At 55.6% G+C, this 20,267-nt stretch overlaps 2 protein-coding genes across 2 annotated transcripts in view; both read left to right on the top strand.

Annotated features, from left to right (window-relative positions):
- The first annotated feature begins 424 nt into the window (after window positions 1-424).
- Window positions 425-8,608, top strand: LOC143432977 (protein FAM151B). The gene is made up of 5 exons (XM_076910004.1): window positions 425-757; window positions 5,607-5,741; window positions 6,540-6,772; window positions 6,942-7,081; window positions 7,146-8,608. Exons 1-5 carry the CDS (start codon window positions 706-708, stop codon window positions 7,549-7,551), a joined length of 966 nt encoding a protein of 321 aa, XP_076766119.1. The 5' UTR covers window positions 425-705; the 3' UTR covers window positions 7,552-8,608.
- A 3,553-nt stretch (window positions 8,609-12,161) lies between these two features.
- The window catches only part of LOC143432983 (uncharacterized), a 51,309-nt gene continuing 43,203 nt past the window's right edge, over window positions 12,162-20,267 (top strand). Inside the window, exon 1 of the mRNA XM_076910010.1 lies at window positions 12,162-13,720. Within this exon, the coding sequence (XP_076766125.1) occupies window positions 12,272-13,720 (1,449 nt within the window). The 5' untranslated portion in view covers window positions 12,162-12,271. The remainder of the gene's footprint in view (window positions 13,721-20,267) is intronic.

The following is a 20,267-nucleotide window of genomic DNA, read 5'->3' as shown; positions in this document are numbered from 1 at the left end:
TTGGGTAACAGTCGAGTGGGACGCGCTAAACAATGCTCGAGCTGCGGATCCTTTCATTCCTGAAACCGACTTCTAATTCCGTCCACGCGTTCCGCCCCTCTCGACGCGCGTCGAGAGGAAGAAAGAAGCTCGAGAGTGCGACCTTCCCCTTCGTACCTATTCACCCCACGTTTCGCCGAGTGTCTGCGAGCGTGAATCGCCGGACACACGTGCGACGATCGGCGGAACGTATCAGCCGAAAAGTTGTTCCAAGTAAAATAAGCGGGTACGTCGAAGGCCTTAGAGCCACTGTCTAAGGAAGATCGCGTTGGTCCTTCGAATAATTGGTCGCGAAATACACTTGGCTCGTGACTGGTCCCGTGTACCGCGAAACACGGCCAGGAGAGTGTGTGTCGGCGCAAAGCGGAGCGAAGCGGAGCGGCGCGCGGCAGTCCGTGCACGCGGCTCTCCGTATTGTGTACGGTTGGATTTCGAGGATCGATCGACGCAACGGGACGACGACAGTCAGTCGTTTCGAGGCTGCCGAGTTGACCGGGTGTCGTTCAGCGAGCAAGAGCCGCGCCGGTTCTGCCCTCTCCCTCTTTCTTTTTCCGAAGTAGCCTGCGAGTTCGCACGCTTATCGCGCGTCCGTCTCTGTCTCTCTCGCTTTTCACTGTTCTCGAAGCGAACCGCTGCCACGGCCAGTGTTCACCGTCAGCAGGGACCATGAAGAGTGTCACGAGCACGGCGACCAGCCTTCTCATCCTGGCGACGATCCGTAAGTTTCATCAGACGTTCACGACGAGACCTCGCGACGTTTCGCGATTAGAATCGTCACTCGATCGCGCGCGAAATCGTTCGTCGTGGTCGTTAAGTCGCGCTGAACGATCGCAGCGTTCGTGATCGCGATCGAAATTACGAGAACGTTTCCAACCCCGAAATGGGCACGCCGTTTCGAAGTGTGTCGCAAATTGGCGCAATTAAATCTCGCACGCGGCTGAGAGTGCCTCTCTCGTAGGGGGATACGCGAGTAGAAACGCGAGTAGAATCCGTTTCGCCAAGATCTCCTCTGTCAGTCTGATCTCGAAGGCGATGGTTCTCGATGGTTTCGAACGAGAGGAGAAGAACGAGAGAAGAAGAACGTGGCCGTGGATCAATCGGCAACGCTTGCGTGGGAATAACTGCGGTTTTCGATCAGGCACGACCGTAGGACAGCGACGATTGATCAATTAATTCTGGATGCTCGAGACCGTTCGAAGCGAGACGGCTGCGAAACGTGATTAAATTCGACGCGAGAACGCACATGCTGGGCGTAACCCGGTCTCGTAACCCTGCACCTTTAGTCAGTTCCCTCGTGCCCCTGTTTCGCGCTCCTTCTCTCTTTCCACGACCGGCTCTTAAAAATAGTTTAACCGTCCCGGCGTTGCGTACGCGAAACGACACAAGCCGCGTAAAAATAGTACGAGGAAACAATCGTTCTCGTCGCTTTTTTCCGCGTGCCCGTCCCCTGAGCGACGATCCGATCCGATCGCGCTCGCGGATCGCTCGAGCCTCGAGGGAAAATCGAGCGGAACGGACGCACGGAAGCTTACGCTGGGCGGACGTACGCGCGATTCGAAACGGCAAATCTCGTCCTCCCGTTCGACGGTTTGCGGTCTGGCTCGCGAAGGAAGAGGAAAAGCAAAAGGAGAAGTTATCGCGGAACGATTTCTGTAGACGTCCGGGCCGTATCTGACTCTGGTCGACGACCGTGGGCTCTAGAAAGCGCACGGAATAATGGGCTTTCCTTTTAGAACGGGACGACGAACGACGACACGCGCCAAATTTTCCAACTTGGCAGCCATCGCGGGTATATCAAAACGATATAAAGATGGAAGTAGGCGGAGCAGAATAATAAGAACAAAAGGGCGCGTCTGTAGACTGCAATTAGTCTCCGGATAATTAGACGCCGGTCTGTTGTGTACGAGCGGTCGAGAAAGGCGCGTAAACAATTAGCGATGAAAAATTAATCATCGCGTGACCGAGCCCCCGTTACCGCCGTAAATAGTCCTAATTAACCTAATCGACCTCGCCTCAGGGATCGATACGGGAGATTTTCTATTTAACAACAATACGCGTAGCCTCTCGGTTAGCGGCTAATTAACGAGCTGCTGTCACTCGTACACCAGCGATCGGTACGTGTCAACAGAATATTATCCCAGGTCTCTGGAAAACCGAAAGCCGCGTGACCACGATTATCCGCTGGCACGCGTATCGCCGTTGTTGCGTTTCATCCGGCAGCTTCCATACCGGGACAACGGATTCGTAAAAAACCGTCGCGCGTACGGGAGAAAGCTACTGTCCGCTTGTTCGAGCGCTGTGTGGACAATCGGATCGTTAGAGATAGCTAACTGGAAATAACGGCTCGAATCGGAAAAGATCGAGTACAAGTTACAAGTGGTTCTAAAGTATACGCTTAACGTACGAGTGGGAACTGATAAGGGCTGATTCGAGGCCTCTTACGGCGCGACTGGAGAGCCAGCGATCGCGAGGGCAAGCAGGGGCATCCTGGCAAGGATAGCTGGCGATCTGAATCGATTCGCATAAGGGCAGAGGAAACGCGCTCGTATCGTGGGTGGTGGTTGCATTCTTACGCGCTATCAGCCCTGACGGTTTCGCGTTCCAGTTTCAACAGAGTAAGAAAAAATATTTGTCGACGATAACGGCTTAGTACACGTTGATAACGAAGATAACGAGTACTTAATAACCATCGGGAATGCCCGCTCGCGCACGGGGACGACGGATTCTCGAACCGATTTGGTACGCGTCGCGCGTACCTTCGTACTCGGGACATCTCGATTGCGTTTCGTAACTCGCCTATCCGAACAGGTCCGCTCGATTTCTCGTGGACCTTGCACCGTGGTGATTCTCGGAAGGGTATCTCGAACGTGGATGCTTAGGCACACGAAACGTAACGCGTGCGCTGCCGCGAGATACCTGCTCGCGGGGAACGTACCTTAATCTCGTTACTCGACCAGTCGCCGGATGTGCCCGGGCTGGAGTCGGCCGCGCGATGAATTTTGAGCAGATCTTTTGTTTCTCGTCGGTCGACGGGCTACCGGTTTTACCAAGCAGCACGTTTCACGCGAATGGTTCGCCGTCGAACCAAAAATCTTGCGTCACCTTCGACGCAGAAGGCCACTGTCGACGAAAAAAAAGGCGATAGTCGCGGTAATTCGTTTTACTTTCGTCGCCGACATTTGCATACCATCGAGGCGAGCGCACTCGTCGTTACGTATTTACACGTGCGATCGATTAATCGGTCAAAGGTGAATCCGTCGGGGTAGCCAGCGATGAAAAGCTGTTCCGTGGCACGGCTGACACATTGACGAATCGACCGGAAATGCGGCGAAATCGCAGGGGACGAGGGTGGAGAACTGCAGGCGCAGGTTGGGGGAGGCCACGGGGGTGGCGATCGGTAGGCGAAAACCTGCGGCGGATGAAACGAACGCGACGCTTCGATTCCTTTCCGGGCGGTCGCGTATCACGCGGTACCAACAAACTTGTGCGGTATCGCATCGTAGAAAATAGATCACGCTATAATCCATCGCGTTATTATCGTATCAAGACTACTTTGTCATTGGCAGGGTTGCCGGACGTCTCTTTCGAGACCGGGTTTTACCACAGCGTGGACGTAACAGCAGCGGGTAGTATCTCGTAGCAGACGCCGTGCTAGCTGAAAAATTGTACGATCGAGCTTTTCGAGCGTGCAGCGGCAACTGACGAGCAAGTTGCGCTGCACAGCCGATATTTAAAGCTGCTTTTAGGTCGTCGATGGTAAGGCACGAGCAGGCGAGAGTGTACCTGCACATCGTTGTCTTTCAGCCGCGAGCATATCGATATCCGTTGTGCTCCTCGTGTGGAGACGGATGGATACGTGTCGCGACTGACGATGGACTCTGCGATTCGAAGACCTTGCTGCTCGCTGAAATCCTATCGGCGTTTAACGTGGAAATTGGAATTTCCGGTAGTTTGGCTGCGGAATGGAAGTCGGATCCGATCCGGCTATAAGTCACGGAACCTGGCCGCACGGGCTGAACTCGATACCACCGTATTCCGGGGTAAATTCAGCCGGAAATCCGCGTAGCTACGAAACTGCAGCCTAAGCGCAACTTCGAAGCGGCTGTCACGCGAGGGAAAGAAAAGGCTACCACCTTCCCTATCGCGATAACGAATCTCGATCCTCTCGATGAGTCTGTTTACGATTACCTACGTGGATTCTATATATATATATATATAACACGCGGTGACGCACTGTCCAAACATGATGGTGAAACTTGCGACAGGGGTTTACGTAATCGCAATTCGATCGAACAGGCGTTTTCGTTCGAGGAAAACAAGCTCACCGTTATCGAGGCACATCTCTTTATCGAGATACAGGAGAGGATGACACACTATTTCGAGCAATGCTGCGTCTTCTCGGAGACAGTCGATCGATTGTTCAACCAATTAGAGCGGTTGGTGTAAACGATGCTCGTTCGAGGCGGGAGCCTCGCCTCGAACTCGAGGCGCTGCTCTAGGACCCAAGGGTTCAAAGAACGGACGACCGTTCGAAAGAAAAGAACGAACGCCCCGCTGTTCTCGGTAACGCTGGTCGACGACCGATTCGCGAGAGCACACCGAGCCCCACTGTGCGGAATCGATGGCTCGGAAACTATAAAAGTCGACCGGAAGTGTCGCCTGGAGGTGCTCGCGATGCAGCGCGAGTCGAGATACCGGAGGATTTGAAGTCGCGCTTCTGCGATGACGCTTCGAAGCGCCCTTCGCTCCTTGCATTATTTATAACCCGAATAAGACAACCAGGGTCGATACAGAAAATTCTCTCTCGGTTTTTTATTAAGGCTATTTCTTAACGGCGTTGTTGTCCCTATAATTTTCACGCGCGAAGAGCGACGCACGGATATAGATCACGATCGAACGCTGAACACGATCGCCGCCAATTGAATTTTTTCTTCTCCTCTCTTTTCCTTTTAAAGAACCACGCGCGCAACGCTCGACCGACCTACGCGCCTCCCAGAAGTGGGAGAAAAATAGAATGCGATAAAACGAAGAAGAGTAACCGACGAGCGGTTCTCCCTTGCGGTTCGCTGGAAGTCGATCGAGCAGCGCGCTGAACCAATCCCGCACCGCGTCTGTTGAACCGGACACGGGTCGTTTGATACCATTGTATCGGGGATTGGTCCCGTATCGATTCGTTCGGGTAAAGTTTCCCGGATAGCCCGAATGTTTTAATGGATACCGAACGTTTTCCACCAGGATCGTCATTCTCTCGCCGTTCGTCTCTGGAACAGAGAGAGAGGAACGTAACGATGGTAACGAACGAACGTGATTATCGATCTCTGGTGGCACACAATGAGCAAAGTAGGGCGAGATTCTCCGTCATCCGGCCCCACCTCCAAAAACTCCTCGCATCCTTCGAGGGCCGGTGTCGCGCGAGGAATTCGCAGCCCGCTCAATTATGGAGCGGCTTGGTCCAGCGAATATCGAGTCAAAGGTCGAGGGGCCAGCGTAGCGTTTAATACGGAAGGTCGAAACCCGGTCGAATATCGGTTCTCTCTCTAATTGGGCGCGACGTTTGTGTGTTTCAGAGGCTGCGATGTCCACCACGAACGTCACCGTGGACCCGAGCACGTTCTTCGCCAAGATCAATGGGAATCTGACCAAGATCGTCTGGGCTCACGCGGTCAACAACAAGACGAAATTGGAGAAGGCGCTTAAATCAGGTGGGTCGATCCGTCGCCTTTAAAATCTGCATCCCCGGCGACTACTCGAACGGCGACTCGTTATCAGGCAACACTGGAATTTAAATCGTGTCAAAGGTTCCACGGTCGAGTTTCGAACCGAAAGCGCTCGACCGTCGTCGATGATTATCGATTACGTGCCTCTTAGACGAGTCGTCGCGCGAATAATTCGGCCCTGGACACGAGCGATCGAATAACAAGCCGGAAGATACATTCGTCAGGGAGCCGTGTTTGGGTGACGCGTTGTCGCGACGCCGGATGTACATACGCTCGCGTTAAATTGATAGACAGGAAGACGCGATCGGCGCCGCGAGCACGTCGCCTGAAAGATTTTCGAGAAGCGAACCCCGCGAGCGCCGCTCGTGAATCTAAATCAGGGTGGAATGTCATCGACGACGACGTTCAGATCGTCGTAGCGGAAGGTCAGTCTCCGGATATGCATAGCCTCGATCGCATGATCGATCGCGTTCCCAACGACGCGGGTTTCTTCGTCGCCAAATCTCTTGCGCGAAGTACGTCGTTCGCTGGACGCGAAGGTGCGAAGAGTTCGTGTCTTTTTTTAGAGCCTCCTCGAGCGCGGAGGGTCTAAAAAGTTGCACTTAACACCAACGGAGAAAGTTGAATCCGTCGACGGCGGGTTCCCTGCCGTTCCAGGCGTGATCGATATTCGTTGCACGTGTCCGCGACTACCGAGGCCAGCTGATCCTCCGCCTCTTTTGCGCGGCGCAATCGCTTCTCGCCGTTTCTCGCTGTACTACATCGGTTTTCCTATCTTTAAAGACGACATCATGATGCTGGAGGGCGACGTCTCGCTGGGCAAGTACACCGAGTCGAACAGCAGCGACCACGTCCCGATAATGGCGCATCCGCCGGCAAACGCGAGCGATCTGTCTCTGGAGGCGTTCGTGAACGCGACGCTCGAAAAGAACGCCAGCAAGGGCATCAAGCTCGACTTCAAGAGCATCGAGGCCTTCAAAGCGAGCAAGCCTGTCTTGGACAGACTACGCAATGACGTACGTATCCCGTATTCGCGTATTTATAGCACAGACGTGTGCATCTTCGCGAGGCCCTTCGCGCCTCGTTTCACCGATCGCCATACCGGGACTATTTGCGTCCCGATTTTCCGATGACAGGATTATTCTCGTTCGCCAACGGTTACTCAAACGGTTCCTCCGTTTTCAGACCAAAGTGCCCGTGTTCCTGAACGCGGACATCCTCTCTGGACCGGTGAACGCAACCGCGAAACCGGTCGACGCTGAAGCTTTCCTCGCCCAGGCCAAGATGTATCCAGAGTTCATACTGTCCGTCGGTTGGACCACCAGGTAAGATCCGTCGAGCGACGCGCGACGCTTCAGCCCTCGTTTTTAACCGCGTCTCGCGTTCCAGGTACGGCGTCGACGCGAACATCACCGAGGGTCGGTACACCAAGGACAACGTGAAAGACATGATCCAGGCGCTGACGAAGCAGCAGATCACCCAGCCGATAACTTACCCCGTAAGAGCCGGTCTAGCCGCGAACGACACGGATGCGATCAAGGCGCTGATGAAGGACAGCTCCTCCCAGATGAAGAACGTGACCCTGACCGTGTGGTCGTCCGAGGGCGACAAGGTCGACGCGGAGCGTCTGTCGGCGCTGATCAAAGACGTAGGGGTGGACAAGGTGTACGTCGACGTGCCCCAAGACTTGATGAAGAATTTGAGTTTGATGACCGGGGCGTCGAGCGCGAACGTAGCGTCCGTGACACTCGCGACGTCCCTCGCGCTCGCGGCCCTGCTGTCGACGATATTGTGAACCGTTTGAGCGAGTCTGCGTTCGAGGGATTTCGTGGATGGAACGGTGGTGCGGTCCCGCGCGTCTCCTTCCATGGTCGAGGATACTGCTCTCTCGACGATGGAAGGGGACGCGAACCCTCTTCGACGGGACGGAGTCGAGTCGCGAGCGAGGGCCGTCGGAATTTCAAATCAAAAACGAGTCGCTAGAGTCCGCGATCGCGAACATATGTACTTTCTAGCGTATAAGCTTACTCGCAGAAACGTTTTTTCTAAGTATTTTAAGGGAGCTTTCTTAGCGATACGATATTCATCCCCGGTCGCGTCGGGTATTGACACCCTTGCTTTCTACACCTGGACGTTGTGCTCTTCTAATTTTCTTCTTCGTCTCGCTCCTCTTTCCTCGTGCTCCAAAGGTGGCTGTACTTTTTCGTTTCGTCGTTTATCGCCGCGTTTTGTAGATTTCTATGATCGACTACGACGGGGCACTCGCCTCGGTTCTTCGAGTAAAACTAATAAACTAGAGTAAGATATAACATACGAGAAGGAGAAAAAAAAGAGAAGACGTTCCGATAGCTCAATTCGATTAACCGAATCCTCTGTAAGTAAACGTTGAAACTTGCTGGTTACTTCGATCGACGTTTCAGCAATGAAAATTTAACGACGTTTCCTCGGACAGATTTCGCCCAAGCGCGTCGCCGTCGCACCCTCTGCTACGGTAAACGAACGACGCGAAGGCATTCGAACCGATCGATTGATATGGCGCACGTGTCACACGTTTTTGCACTATTCACACCTATCGAGACGCGCTGATCTTTTTTATACGATGCCGTGTCGAGCCGCGAGATCTGCTCGTAGTGTGTTATATCGTACCTATTTAGTGTTCACCGACGTATCTCCTGTACCTGCCTTCAACATATCTCCGACGTAGGTGCAGAAACAGCGTAAACGCGGTATTAGACTCTACATAAGCTGTAACGTGTACATCTGTAAGCCAAAGGATTGTGAATGCGTAATACGGTGCCGGCGCACCGCGTTTGATAACGAAACAAATAAAATTATGTGGACAATTTAGAGAATTTCTTTCCTCTTCCATGCAAACGCCCACGCACGAGGATTTTCCCAGTTGAAAACCCTCTCGCGGGTGGTCCATCCTTGATCCCGCGAATCAACGATTCCTCACGTACGATACGAGCTGTCGTTGCATTAGCAACTGGTCACAGAATTAACTGGAAACAGGGATCGGTTATGGAAAAGGGAGAAATCACGCGCTCTGCTTTCAGCGACAAACTCGACGAAGGGAATCGCATCGAGCCGTCGAGAGTCGGGTCGTGGTGCGTAATTGCTAAATTAAAAGCTGGACAAACAGCCTCGCAGAGAGCCAGCCAGTTACCGACAGAGAACATTCCTAGGCCGGTGTTTGCGCTATCATTTGACACGGCCGATGCAAGCCAATCAATTCTCTGTTTGCCTTTCGATTACTCCCGATTCGCTCTCCCAGCAACTTAACTCTGCGATCGTCAGAATTTAATTGCATATCGACCGCGTGCGCGCGCGCGCGTTGACTATATCGACGCATCGATGACGATTCGAGCGTCGAACAGGAGGCGAAGAGGGTGGAGGGATTTTCTCGCGGCAATGATCGTGGTCAAGGTAACACAGTGGAGAAAGAAAAAGTGGCGGGAGAGAAGGAACCGTCGTTTGGCGGGGTGCGAGATGTCAAGGGTCGGCCATTACGGCTGGCCTTCGAAGACAGTGGAAGGTATTCCGGTTATCAGAATCGAACGATTCTACCTCGACGCGTTCTTTGTGCTCGCGTCGCCGCAGGTGCTCCTCGCGTGAAACGAGATTCGTCGCGCTTACGTGCGCGATCCACCGACGAAAATGCGATTGCACGGCTGCAAAGTCGATCCTGCTCACCGAGCGGCGGCTTTCCCAGACGCGACCGCCGGGACGTTACGCAATTCGTTACGATCGAAAAGAACGGACGCAGAACTGTGTGCGAACTTTGTTGATCCACGCGCGAACTACGATGCCACGGAGTAACGAGGCCGACCTACAACCGTAATCTGTCCGCGATAACCCCGTGAACTCGAGCTAAAGTTTTCAGACCGAAAACGGAGCGTGTCTCCTCCACTGGGCAATATCTCGCGTGGTCTTCTCGTAGGTTCGCGTAATCTGTGTCGCTTCCTGTTCTCGATTTCGATCACGCGTAACGCGAAATACTGTCGACGGATCGATGGTCCCCAACGGTGGTTGGATTCGACGAAGATCGACGGGTCGCGACCGCGAAAATTCTCGATGGAATCCCGCGGAAGGGGTTGTCGCGCGACATCCGAGGCGGCGATCGAGAATAGAAACGCGACAACGCCGGGCTTGTCCGCTGGCGACTTGTCGAGGCCGTTTCGGCTGTCCGCGCGAGGTGATCGGCAATGTAGCGGGCAGGAAAAATGCATACCGCGAACGCGGGAACGCGGTCCGTGGTCTTAAATTTTCCGAGCGTGCCGCGTGGAAACGTCTGCATTCCGCGGGAGTGTCTCGCAGGCTCCGAGTCGGAGGAACGGGGTTTATTTATGCCCGTCTGGTGGCCCCTCTCACCTGGTGTACCGGCTCATTTGTACCGCTGGCCGATTACACGCGTTCTGCTCGAATTCCTCGAGCGGGATGCAATTTAATCGTGATTCGCGGCGGCTACGCAACGCACGCGCGCGCGCACCGTTCTGATGTACGGCCGCGAATTAATTATCGGTGGCAGGATCTCGGGAAAGTGAAACGATCGAGCGGCTCCCTAGGTCCGCCGCTCGTTCGCACCTACTATTATCGCCACGGTCTAATAATGGCGCATCGCGTGGGTATTGTACAAAGCTGTTCCCTCCGTTGGCGAACGCACAAAGGGACGGTCCGAGCGTGGACAGAGCGTGGACACACGATAAAACGATATCGTCGTGGAGAAAGAAGGAGAAAGAAGACGACGACGACGAAAAAGAAGAAGAAGAAGAAGAAGAAGAAGAAGTGGAGGAGGAGGAGGAAAAAGAAGATCGAATCGGTAGCTGACAACGCGGCGATAAGGGTCCGGGGCCGACGTGTTTGAAACGTGAACACCGTTCGGCTCGTACCTTCTCCTTTTTCCGTCCTCCTGTCCGCGCGGCAGAAAAGGACCGATGACGCGGTGGCGCGATGCGTCCTGGCGATAGGTCGCGAACGCGGGCCTTTATCGAGGATCGAATCGGAGCGGAAGCCGTCGAGAGGAGCTACCGTGTTTATTTATCGTGGCGTGCACACGCCGCGGCCGGCTTAAAAGGGCGACAAAAACCGCCCGACGACCTCCGTACGCGACGAAAAACCAGTCCTCGTTGTACCGGTTGTAAGCCGGGGAATCGAGCGCGCGATCCTATCGACCTCTCGTTCTCGCGCCAGGCCTTCGACCGGATTTCGTGCCGCCCGGTTCCTCCCGGAGGTATCACTGAATGGCGACGCGAAAGTGAATGGGACGACGGCGAGCGGCGAAAACCGAGTCGGATCGCAGCCGCGACGGATCTCGCGGCCGACGATCGTAAAATCGAGACAGGTACACGCGAATCGACTGCGCGAGACCGATCTAAAAACGCACTAGAAATCGATCAGTGGAACGATCTTCCGTTATCGAGGCGATCGTCGCCTCGCGAAGCGTGTGCGCATCGAGGAGCGCGAACGCCTCGCGCGACGGTCACGCGATGGACGCGAGGCTCTGGTCCCGGGCGCGTAATCGTTGAATGCGCGAGAACAGCTTGGAATCGCGCTCGCGGAGGAGCGATCGGGAAGGTGTCCGTCGACCAGGAGTCCGTGGAGGCACGGCGTGCGCACGGTTGTTGCGGTGGCGCACGAGAGCGCACAGGTAAGGGAGTAAGGGGAGGCAGAAAAGCCGGCAGCCGAGGGTGCCGGAGGGAGCGGGAGAGGGAGACGAATATCGCCCGCACGCATGCGCACTGCGTTCCGCGATCTCTCAGGCCGGCGGCCGGAGAGGCTGGCCTCAGTCGCCCGCGACATTCGGTCCGCGATACGATTCGGTGTAATTTCCGTGTGGTTCGTAGGGAACGGTGCGCCGGCATTGACGGCGAGGACGCCCGCGTGTTTCGATCGATCCCGAATCGGCGCTGCCGCTCGTGTACGAGCCGAGTCGAAATGAACGTGAGAAAGGACGCGGGACTGTCCGTGAAGACGACACCAGAGGCAAGAGAGCGCGATACGTGAGCGGAATCGTCCGGTGCGACGAGAGAGTGTGGCTCAGCCGAAGCGTTTTACACCACCGTTGCCCACGACATTTTTGTAGACAACCGAGAGAGTGAACTGGAACGCGGCCAAATCGCGCGAGAGAATCGACGCGTCCGCGCTGCGAGCGTCGCGATATTCGCGAGTCTTTTCGCGAGTCTCGGTTGTTCGATCGCTGTTGCGCGATCTGCGCACCACGTGGCTTCGTACACCGGTGAACACCGTCACCGTTACGTTAATTTCGCCAACGGCTCGGACGACGCTTGATAACCACCTTCGCGGACGTGTCCCGTACGCGTGGATCGGCTGGCCCATCGGCGGCTGAGCCCAGGGATCGCGAAACCCCCGCGCGCGACCGCCTCTATATCCGTTAAATGTCGCGATCGCGATGCGTCGGTGAACGAGCAGCCGTAACGTGGTCATCACCCAGCGAGGGACGGGTCGCTAGGATAATGTAAGCTGCGTTCAGGAACCGATCGGCTCCCAGTAACGAGATGACGCGCGACAGGAGGCTGCTGGTGCCGTTCCTCTTGATCCTTCTGACGGCGTACGGTCTGTTCGCGGTCGAGGCCAGGCACCGCGCCGAGCCGGAGGACGCGATGAACGACGCCAGGCACAGGAACAGGCACAGGCACAGGCACGAGCCGTCGCACGGTAGAAGGAATCGTCACGAGCTGGCCGACAGACGATCCTCCGGCTGGTCGCAGGAACTCGACTTCGAGGACGACTCGTTGCCGGATCGCGGCGAACGGGAGGACGAGGAGGAGGAGGAAGATGATTACGACGCTCGTCCCTATTACGAGAGATCCTATCCGCGGAGCTCGAGGATCGCTGCGCACGGGCCGATGTACGACCCGCGGTACCCGCCTAGGTACCACCATCGGGGCGGTTATCGCGGGACCGGCTGGTACTACGAGCCGGACGAGGAGAGGCGCAGAGGTTCTCCTCGATACAGCGTAGACAGAGGAGGCTACAGGACCCACCGCAGGCCTGGCTATGCGAGAAACCGCGACTCCGAGTACGACACGGAGGAGGAGGCGGAGGACGAGGTCGATTACGAGAAAATACGCCGCTTAAACGAGGACAGCGTCGAGGAGAGGCATCGTTCCCCGTGGAAGAATGGGAGGAAGCACAGGCTCGCCGGTTATAGACGCGACTGGCGGCCGGACGGAAGAAAATGGCATCGACCGGACGATTTAGAATCGTCGAGAAGGTTCGACGATCGTAGGAGAAGATCCAACTCCAGTGAGTCCAGGTTCGCTTCCTACTCGAAAACCGATCGGAGGAGGTTCGACAATTTCGAGGACTACGAGTACCAGGTGGACGAGTTCGACGACGGGGATAAAAACGTGGACGACGAGGAGGACGAGGAGGAGAACGTCTCGAGGGAGATCGAAGACGAGGACGTGAGCGAGGACGCGGACGAGGAGCTGGATAACGATTTCTACAGGGGCGAGAGGAAACCGCTTCTGAAGACGTACGACGATATCATCAGACGATTGACGTCGAACGATCCGACGACGTCCAGGCCCACCGGTAAGAGGGACTACAGGAACATCGAGATAGACAGATCCGTGAAGCGCGACGCCTTCGGGAATTTCAAATACGAGCCGAGGAACCTGACCAGACCGTTGGTTCGCGATCGCACGAAGATCGTCGGCTCACCCTACGGGAACGCCGTCTCGACTGGGCATCAGTCGGCCAAGAGGTTCGCCGAAAGTTACCCCGGCAAGCTGCTGGGCACGATGGTCGAGCGTAAACTGCTCAAGACCTCCAACAACCTCGTGGCTAAGAAGAAGATCGACGATACTCATCCGAGGACCAAGAGTCTCGAGCAGGATTACGACGAGTACCTGAACACGTCGGACAACGAGAAGGAGGAGGATCTCGTCAAGACCGGAGCCGAGGAGGACACCGGGATGCAGGCGGACGTTACTAATACGGTTAGTCGGACCGCTTTCATAAATCTTTCGTCCTTTCAGCGTAGCTCGAACGCATCGAGGGGGTGAGAGCTCGTCCTCGAGCGTAGTTTCGCGGCTGTTTCGCGAGGTGCAGACGTCGGAATCGAGCCGAGCGAACGCTAAACGTTCCACGGATCGTAATCGGAATTAACCTGTACCCGAGATCGATGATAAATGCTAGTCGAGCGAGGAATTCTTGTTCTCGCGATGGCTGGACAGATTTACGAGCGGTTGTACCGTCCAGCTGATTAATACGGGATTAGATATTTCTCGATGATCTCGATGGTTCGAGTTTGTCCTCGCTCGTAGCGTCGCCAACCGCGTACGATCGAGAGGTTCCTGCCGCGAACCGAAACTGGTAAAGCGCCTCCTCGAGCGTCCACCACGGGTCCCTCGGTGTCGACCTTGTCGAGGAAGATTAAGATCGTCGCGGGTCGATGTTACGGAGAGCACGATCGCGCGCGGTCGCCGCAACACGCGAGAGAAGCCTTATCGATTTCCTCCCGATGTTCGATCGCAGCCTCGCCGCGCGGCTCCGTGCCAACCCTTCTCGTCTCGAGAACGAGCCCGCGAAATTGAACCGCGAACCATCGGGTAGAACGGAAGGACAAAGGAGATGTTCTTTCGGTGGACTTGGACCGTTTAACGATCCTCGTTCCGCGCCACCGACTCGCCGATCGACTTTCACGAGGCGCATCGGTGCAGAAGATCGAGAACGATTCGCCTTGAAACATCCTTTCGAGTGCCTCGTCCTTGGCAGTAGAGTTCGAGTAGACGGGAGCCGCCACTATTTTCGGTTCCAGCTCCGCTCGATGACGCTTCGAAAACCTCGATTGGCTGCCGCCGTGCGCACGTAAAAGGTGCGCGCACGAGAACGGTGCTCGTTTCCGAGAACTACTTTGAATTCGTTGCACTTTGCCTAGCCCCGGCTGGCTCCGTTATTAACGTTCAAGTGTCCGCGTCCCGACGCCCTGGTCCCTCTCACCTATAAGGGCCAAGATTAGACGGCGACCTTGGCAATGCAGACGGGAAACCGGGCCGCCAAACCACTTTGATCAGCGTCAAAATTCTCAGACGCCGACCCGACGTCTGGTGCAGGTACGACCTCGGGGAATACCGCGGCTGCTGGGCGCCCGTTGCTTATTACCGGGAGTCTCGAGCGCGAAATCGATACCGCGCTGCGGGTCAACGATACGCCGTGGTTCCGTTTTTGTCGAACCTGAGTCACTGACCTACTCGACGAGCGCGCGCGTGCGCACGCGCGGTGTTAACAAACGAGGATGGACGACGACGATACATTCTTTGGTTCGAGGCGCGAACGAAAAAGTTAGAAAGGATATATTATCTTCGTCGGGAGAAGCCTCGTGTCGCCGATAAAAAATGTACGCGCGTACTGGTAATGGATTCCGCTTGAACCCGAGGTCCTTGAGAATAGTTATCTAGACGGGTCCGATAATTTCATGCTTAGCTAATTGACACGATCTGGGTCACCGGTTCTACGAACTTTTTTCCTTAACATCCTTAGCCAATAATCGTTGCACGATAAAGAGAGCGGTCTGCTGACGCGTTCGCTGGTGGCGCGAGGGGATGCCAAGGGGGGAGATAGATGGTGCGCGGTTCCACGAAGTGGAAACGCAAACGGAACGAGTGGTTCCGGCGCGAGGCTTCGAGGGGCTGATTAATGGGCGCAAATTTCGGAGATGAGCAACCGCGATGAACGATGCCTCGGATGCGAGCGAAAAACACGAGCCCGGGTATCGACCGAGGAGACGCGGATCTAGATAGCCGAAATCACCGCGGTCGCCACCGCCAGATGCATCGATCGGAGCCACGCAGCTGTTGTGCGTCGTGAAATAACGCTGGCTGTGATTCTAAGCGACCGCCACATGTTGCTGCGAATCGTAAAGCACGGCTGTTTGTTTGCTCGCGCGATTCATTTAGCGGGAAACAGGGCTTGAACCCGGAAAATGGTAAATCTTGTCGCGCGTCGGCTCTATTTCAAGAGGAGAGTTCGTCCCGTTTCTCGGCTGCTGGTAGCGCCAATTAACGAGTATCTCGATCGAGAAAAATCGACGGGATTGCTGGGTCGAAAGTACGCGTTCTCCAGTTGCCTCTACTACTGATTCACCGCTGGAGAACACCTTAATTCAACGGGTGGCGTCCCCCTCTCGAGACGATTGTAACGCGAGAAAAAGGGAATCGAGGCGGCTGTCGCCCGTGATCGCGGTTTAACCTTTTTCTGCCAATTCACAAAGGCGAACCCGCCACGTTCCATCGGCGATTCACTCGGACGTGCCTTGGCCGCAGCGAAATTACCGCGGACGGTGATCGAAGCAATTGAACGCGGCGTTGTTCCTCGTGGTTTTCCGCGGCGATACAGCCGGCGCGCGTCGTCTCAAAGGGGGGATCCACCCCGCTGAATCGATACGAAATCGCGCGAGTGCTCGCTGACCGCCGCGACCGAGATAAATCGCGGAGATTAGGTAATTCGTAATTCCGTGGAAACCGCGGCTCCGTCGGCTCCCTTTTTCGAGCTCGCACGCTCGGGAGACGGCGGACAAACCGGTCGCTGTGCGAAACTAAGGGGCGTGTAATTTCATTAGGTTAGAAGTCGACGATAAGCAAGTTCACGAACGAGAATTCACGGACTCGCCGGACAAAGAAGACCGCGCGGAGGGTATCCAGCGTTCGATAGATAAATATAACGAATAATCGCCCGTTCATTAATCACCGCTCCGAATATAACCGCGTTGCGCATCCTCCGCTGGTTGTATAACATTTTCAGATCGCGATGATGCTCGCGTCCGTAATTCATCGAACGCCGGGTCCGCGTAGCCGAGGGAAAAACATCATTGCCTAATGAGATCGTAGCCATGCGATCGACCGCGAACGCGAGCGTTTTTCGACCGGCTAACGGTAGACTACCGCGGCGGTCGTTGTTGCGGACCATTCTTCCCGTGTCATTTACTCGATCGCGGCGCTCTGCAACCTGTTACGATCGCGCGTACAATTTTATGGTAATCGCCACGATCGTTGCTAACTGGCGCGCGCTGGAAATGCTCGCGTTAAGACGAGAACGGAAGCGTGGATAAAGCGAGCGAAGAGTGCGCGCGACGATCGTTGCTAGCACGTTTGCAGCGGTTGGCTGCGATTCCCCCTTGTTTCGGCGAAACGGACCCTCGTGGCGGGGCATTAAGAAATGACTTCGCCACCTGACCACGCGAGGCACGTCCATAAATCGGCCGTAAAAACGCTCGCGCACGGAAGCTTGTTTCGTCGTGCATAAAATTCGCGGCACGCTGTCGCGGGATTCTACCGAGCGGAGAAAGCGCCGGCTTCGTAAAGCAACCGCGTTTACGGTCCCGTTGTTCGATCGAGACACCTCCGCCTCCGTTCGCTCGCTCCGTTTCTCGCGCGAGAGTTTTAAACGGTAATGAAGTGATCGCGACAGGGGACCGGCTAATCGAGAAGTGTGACAGACGTCGATGATGCGGTGGACGATCTCGCGAAACGGTGATCTACCGCGACGATGATTCATCGTCGCGCGCTGTCTAATCGCAGAAAGGAGCCGCGAGCAACTGCTTAATGAGTCGACAAAAATAGGCCGAATTCCGGCGAATTGTAGGCCGCTCTGGGACGCAGCGCCCTGCGCGTCTCACTGACTCACGGCCAAATCTAAATGGCGCGTTCGAAACTTAAGTCAGCGAGTTAAGGGACCGCGCGAAGAACCTTAAACGAACGCGGGACGGAAATAACGCTGTTCGCGGATCGCACTCTCGATTCCGTCGATTTCGATCTTGGCTCGAACGCGCGGACGGATCCGCTCGGTCGGACCCTCGAAAAGCCGGGACACGGTTGGGAGCGGTGCTGCTCGTCGCGAAGTAAATTGATCGCGCGACAGTGGAGCGTTCCGCGTGTGGCATGAAATTAGGGATGCCCCGTTAGATCGATGACTCACGAATTTCACCGGCAGGACGGTTTTGGTTTACGGAACAGTCGCGCGTTCAGCGTACACGGACGTGCATAGGCTAATTAATTCCTGGAAGCTCGTCCGCGTCGAGAAACTGTCCCGCGGAGCTCCCGGCGTATTTCACCGGCAAATGCATCTTGGGCGCGTATACCCAACGATTGGACACTGTCCAAGACCGAGATGCACGTAATCCGCGAGTTATTCAACATCCTAGCCGCGATAGTGGGCATCGGTGACGACAACGGGGAGGTGACTAAGCCTCTGCCAGATTCGCCGTGCGAAACGGCCGACACGTCGGTTTTAAACGATACCCGTGTACCTCGTAGGGGCGCGATTAATTCACCGTGGTTTGTAACACTGTTTAGTAAACAGGGGGTACGAAGCACCAGCGTCCAAATTTCCAGACGCGTTCAGGCGACGGATGCGTCAGAGCCGGGGATTGGACCGGTTCCAAGTCGAGCGGGTCTCGATCGAGTTATTACCCGCGAACATCTTCCGCGAGTCGATCGATTCGAAATTAGGCGCGACTGGCTAGGTCGCAGCTGTTCCTCGCTCTAATATCGAATTCGGGTCGTTCTCGTGCCCGTTTGGAGTGTCTCCAAAAGAGCCCCGTTTATTCTCGCGTCGATGCGACGATAAGGTCCAAAAATATTTGCCGCGGCGCCCTCGCGAGCCAAACTCGTCGTCGCCCGTTTAACCCGAGCGGCACGCTCGTGTCGATCCGCGCAGCTCGGCACAGGTGTCTCGCACTGGGGCTGTACGCGAACGGAACCAGTTAAACGATCCCCCGTTGCGGAGAGAATTCAATTCCGGTGGCTGTCTCGTTACTTCTACCTTCGTAGCTCGCGAGACCCTCGCTCCGGCTGTATAATTAGGACGACCAATCGGCGGGCGTTAATTTTGTTTACACTCCGGCCGATCTACGGACGGCTAGGGCGTGCCAAAGATTTCCATTAAGTCCTCGGAGGAAATGCCGCGCGGCGGGAAGCAATTTCGTTCGACAGGAGAAACGATCGGTTAAATAACACGTTACCATCATCTTGGTGCGGGGCTCGCGCTTGCACGGGGATGAAGCCATTATAAAAAGCCCCCGGATCGGCCATCTAAAGTGGCTGTGGGAAAGGCGGAGAGCTTGTTTACCATCGCGGAATCTTAATGGGGTTGCTGTTATCGTCGCTCATAGGAACATTAAAGTCCCCGTACGCACAGGCCACGGCTGTGTAGCTCGTAGTTTCTCTCGTCGAGCCGCGTCGGTTCGTGAGAGTCGAGGAGAGCGCAACGCGTTCCTCGGCCAAAGAACAGATTCGAACGCGTGATTTTACGTGACCTAGCCAGCCGCCAGCGGATTAAGCGGAACCGTCAGGAATTAGGAGGAACCTTTTTCGAGGAAGGATGCCAAACGATGACCAAGCTCGTTCCTGCGCGTCCCGCCGATTCCCATGGCGATCACGTCCCATTCACGAAAACACGCGAGCAGCCAGGCAGCTCTGGCTGGCTGGGCTCCCTGAACGGCGAATTAACTCCGAAGATGCCTCTTTACGAGACGAAATACCCGGGGAATCACAATAACCCACGAAATCCCGAGTGGTATGTAGAAACGACGGTGGGCTAAGCGATGGCCGCCGCATAACCAGCCGTGCCCGTTGCTAAACCACGAACGATCTCTGGCAAACTTTCGGCGGATTTAAATTTACACAACAACAACCGCCGCGCGGTGCGCCTGTCCCGCCTGGTATTCTAGATCCGTTTGATCCCTGCGCGAGCACCAACCCACGAATATTCGAAGAATTAAAATCGTGATGCGGCGCAACGGGCCGATCTCCTGGGTGGCCTACCGTGGCCCCCTCGCTTCCCACGAAAGCGCTTTATGCTCGAGGCAGAACCGCGAAGAGCACCCGTTTCTCGGTTGTTAACCGTCGAATTAATCGTCCGACTGGCCTCCCTAATTTTCCCTCCCCTCCGCCTCGATTTTTACCGTGGACACCGCGCGAGAGACTGTCCGCGTAGCCGTCGCGCCTCGACGAGTATCGCGCCGTCGACATTCTTATGCGGACCGCGCGACGCGCGATATTTGGCCGTGGAATTCAGCCGTGCGATTCATGACGATTCGAAAGGAGATTTCGGGGTTCCCCCGTCGAACGCGACGGTGCAACGCACCACGAGCTGCGACCCACCGCCGCGTCCTCGTCGCAGAAGCATTCTAGCCGATTTACGCGGCCCACCGTAACAGGCCCGCCTTACGAATTTACGACACGAGGGGGCATTCTCATTGGCCCTCGTTATCGCCGTACAGCTTCGCTCTCGCCATCGATTCAGGGAACCGACAATGAGATTCACCATCCCTAAATTGTCGTCGTCCCTTAACAAGCGTTAATGTCTGCCGGCTGATCGGTCGAGCCGTTCTGTTTTTTTCTTCCTCTTCTTCTTCTTCTTCTTCTTCTTCCTCTTCCTCGCGAGAGAGACACGTCTTACAGAAGCCAGAACGCGCCGCGGGAGGGAATCGCACGCTCGCGGCGTTGCGTCGAATCCGCGCCAGTTTTCGAAGAAAGTTACGATACA

This window comes from Xylocopa sonorina, chromosome 2 (assembly GCF_050948175.1).
Source record: "Xylocopa sonorina isolate GNS202 chromosome 2, iyXylSono1_principal, whole genome shotgun sequence".
Lineage (NCBI taxonomy): Eukaryota > Metazoa > Arthropoda > Insecta > Hymenoptera > Apidae > Xylocopa > Xylocopa sonorina.
The sequence above is the reverse complement of the archived record's forward strand: the minus strand, read 5'-3'. Positions and strand labels throughout refer to the sequence as shown.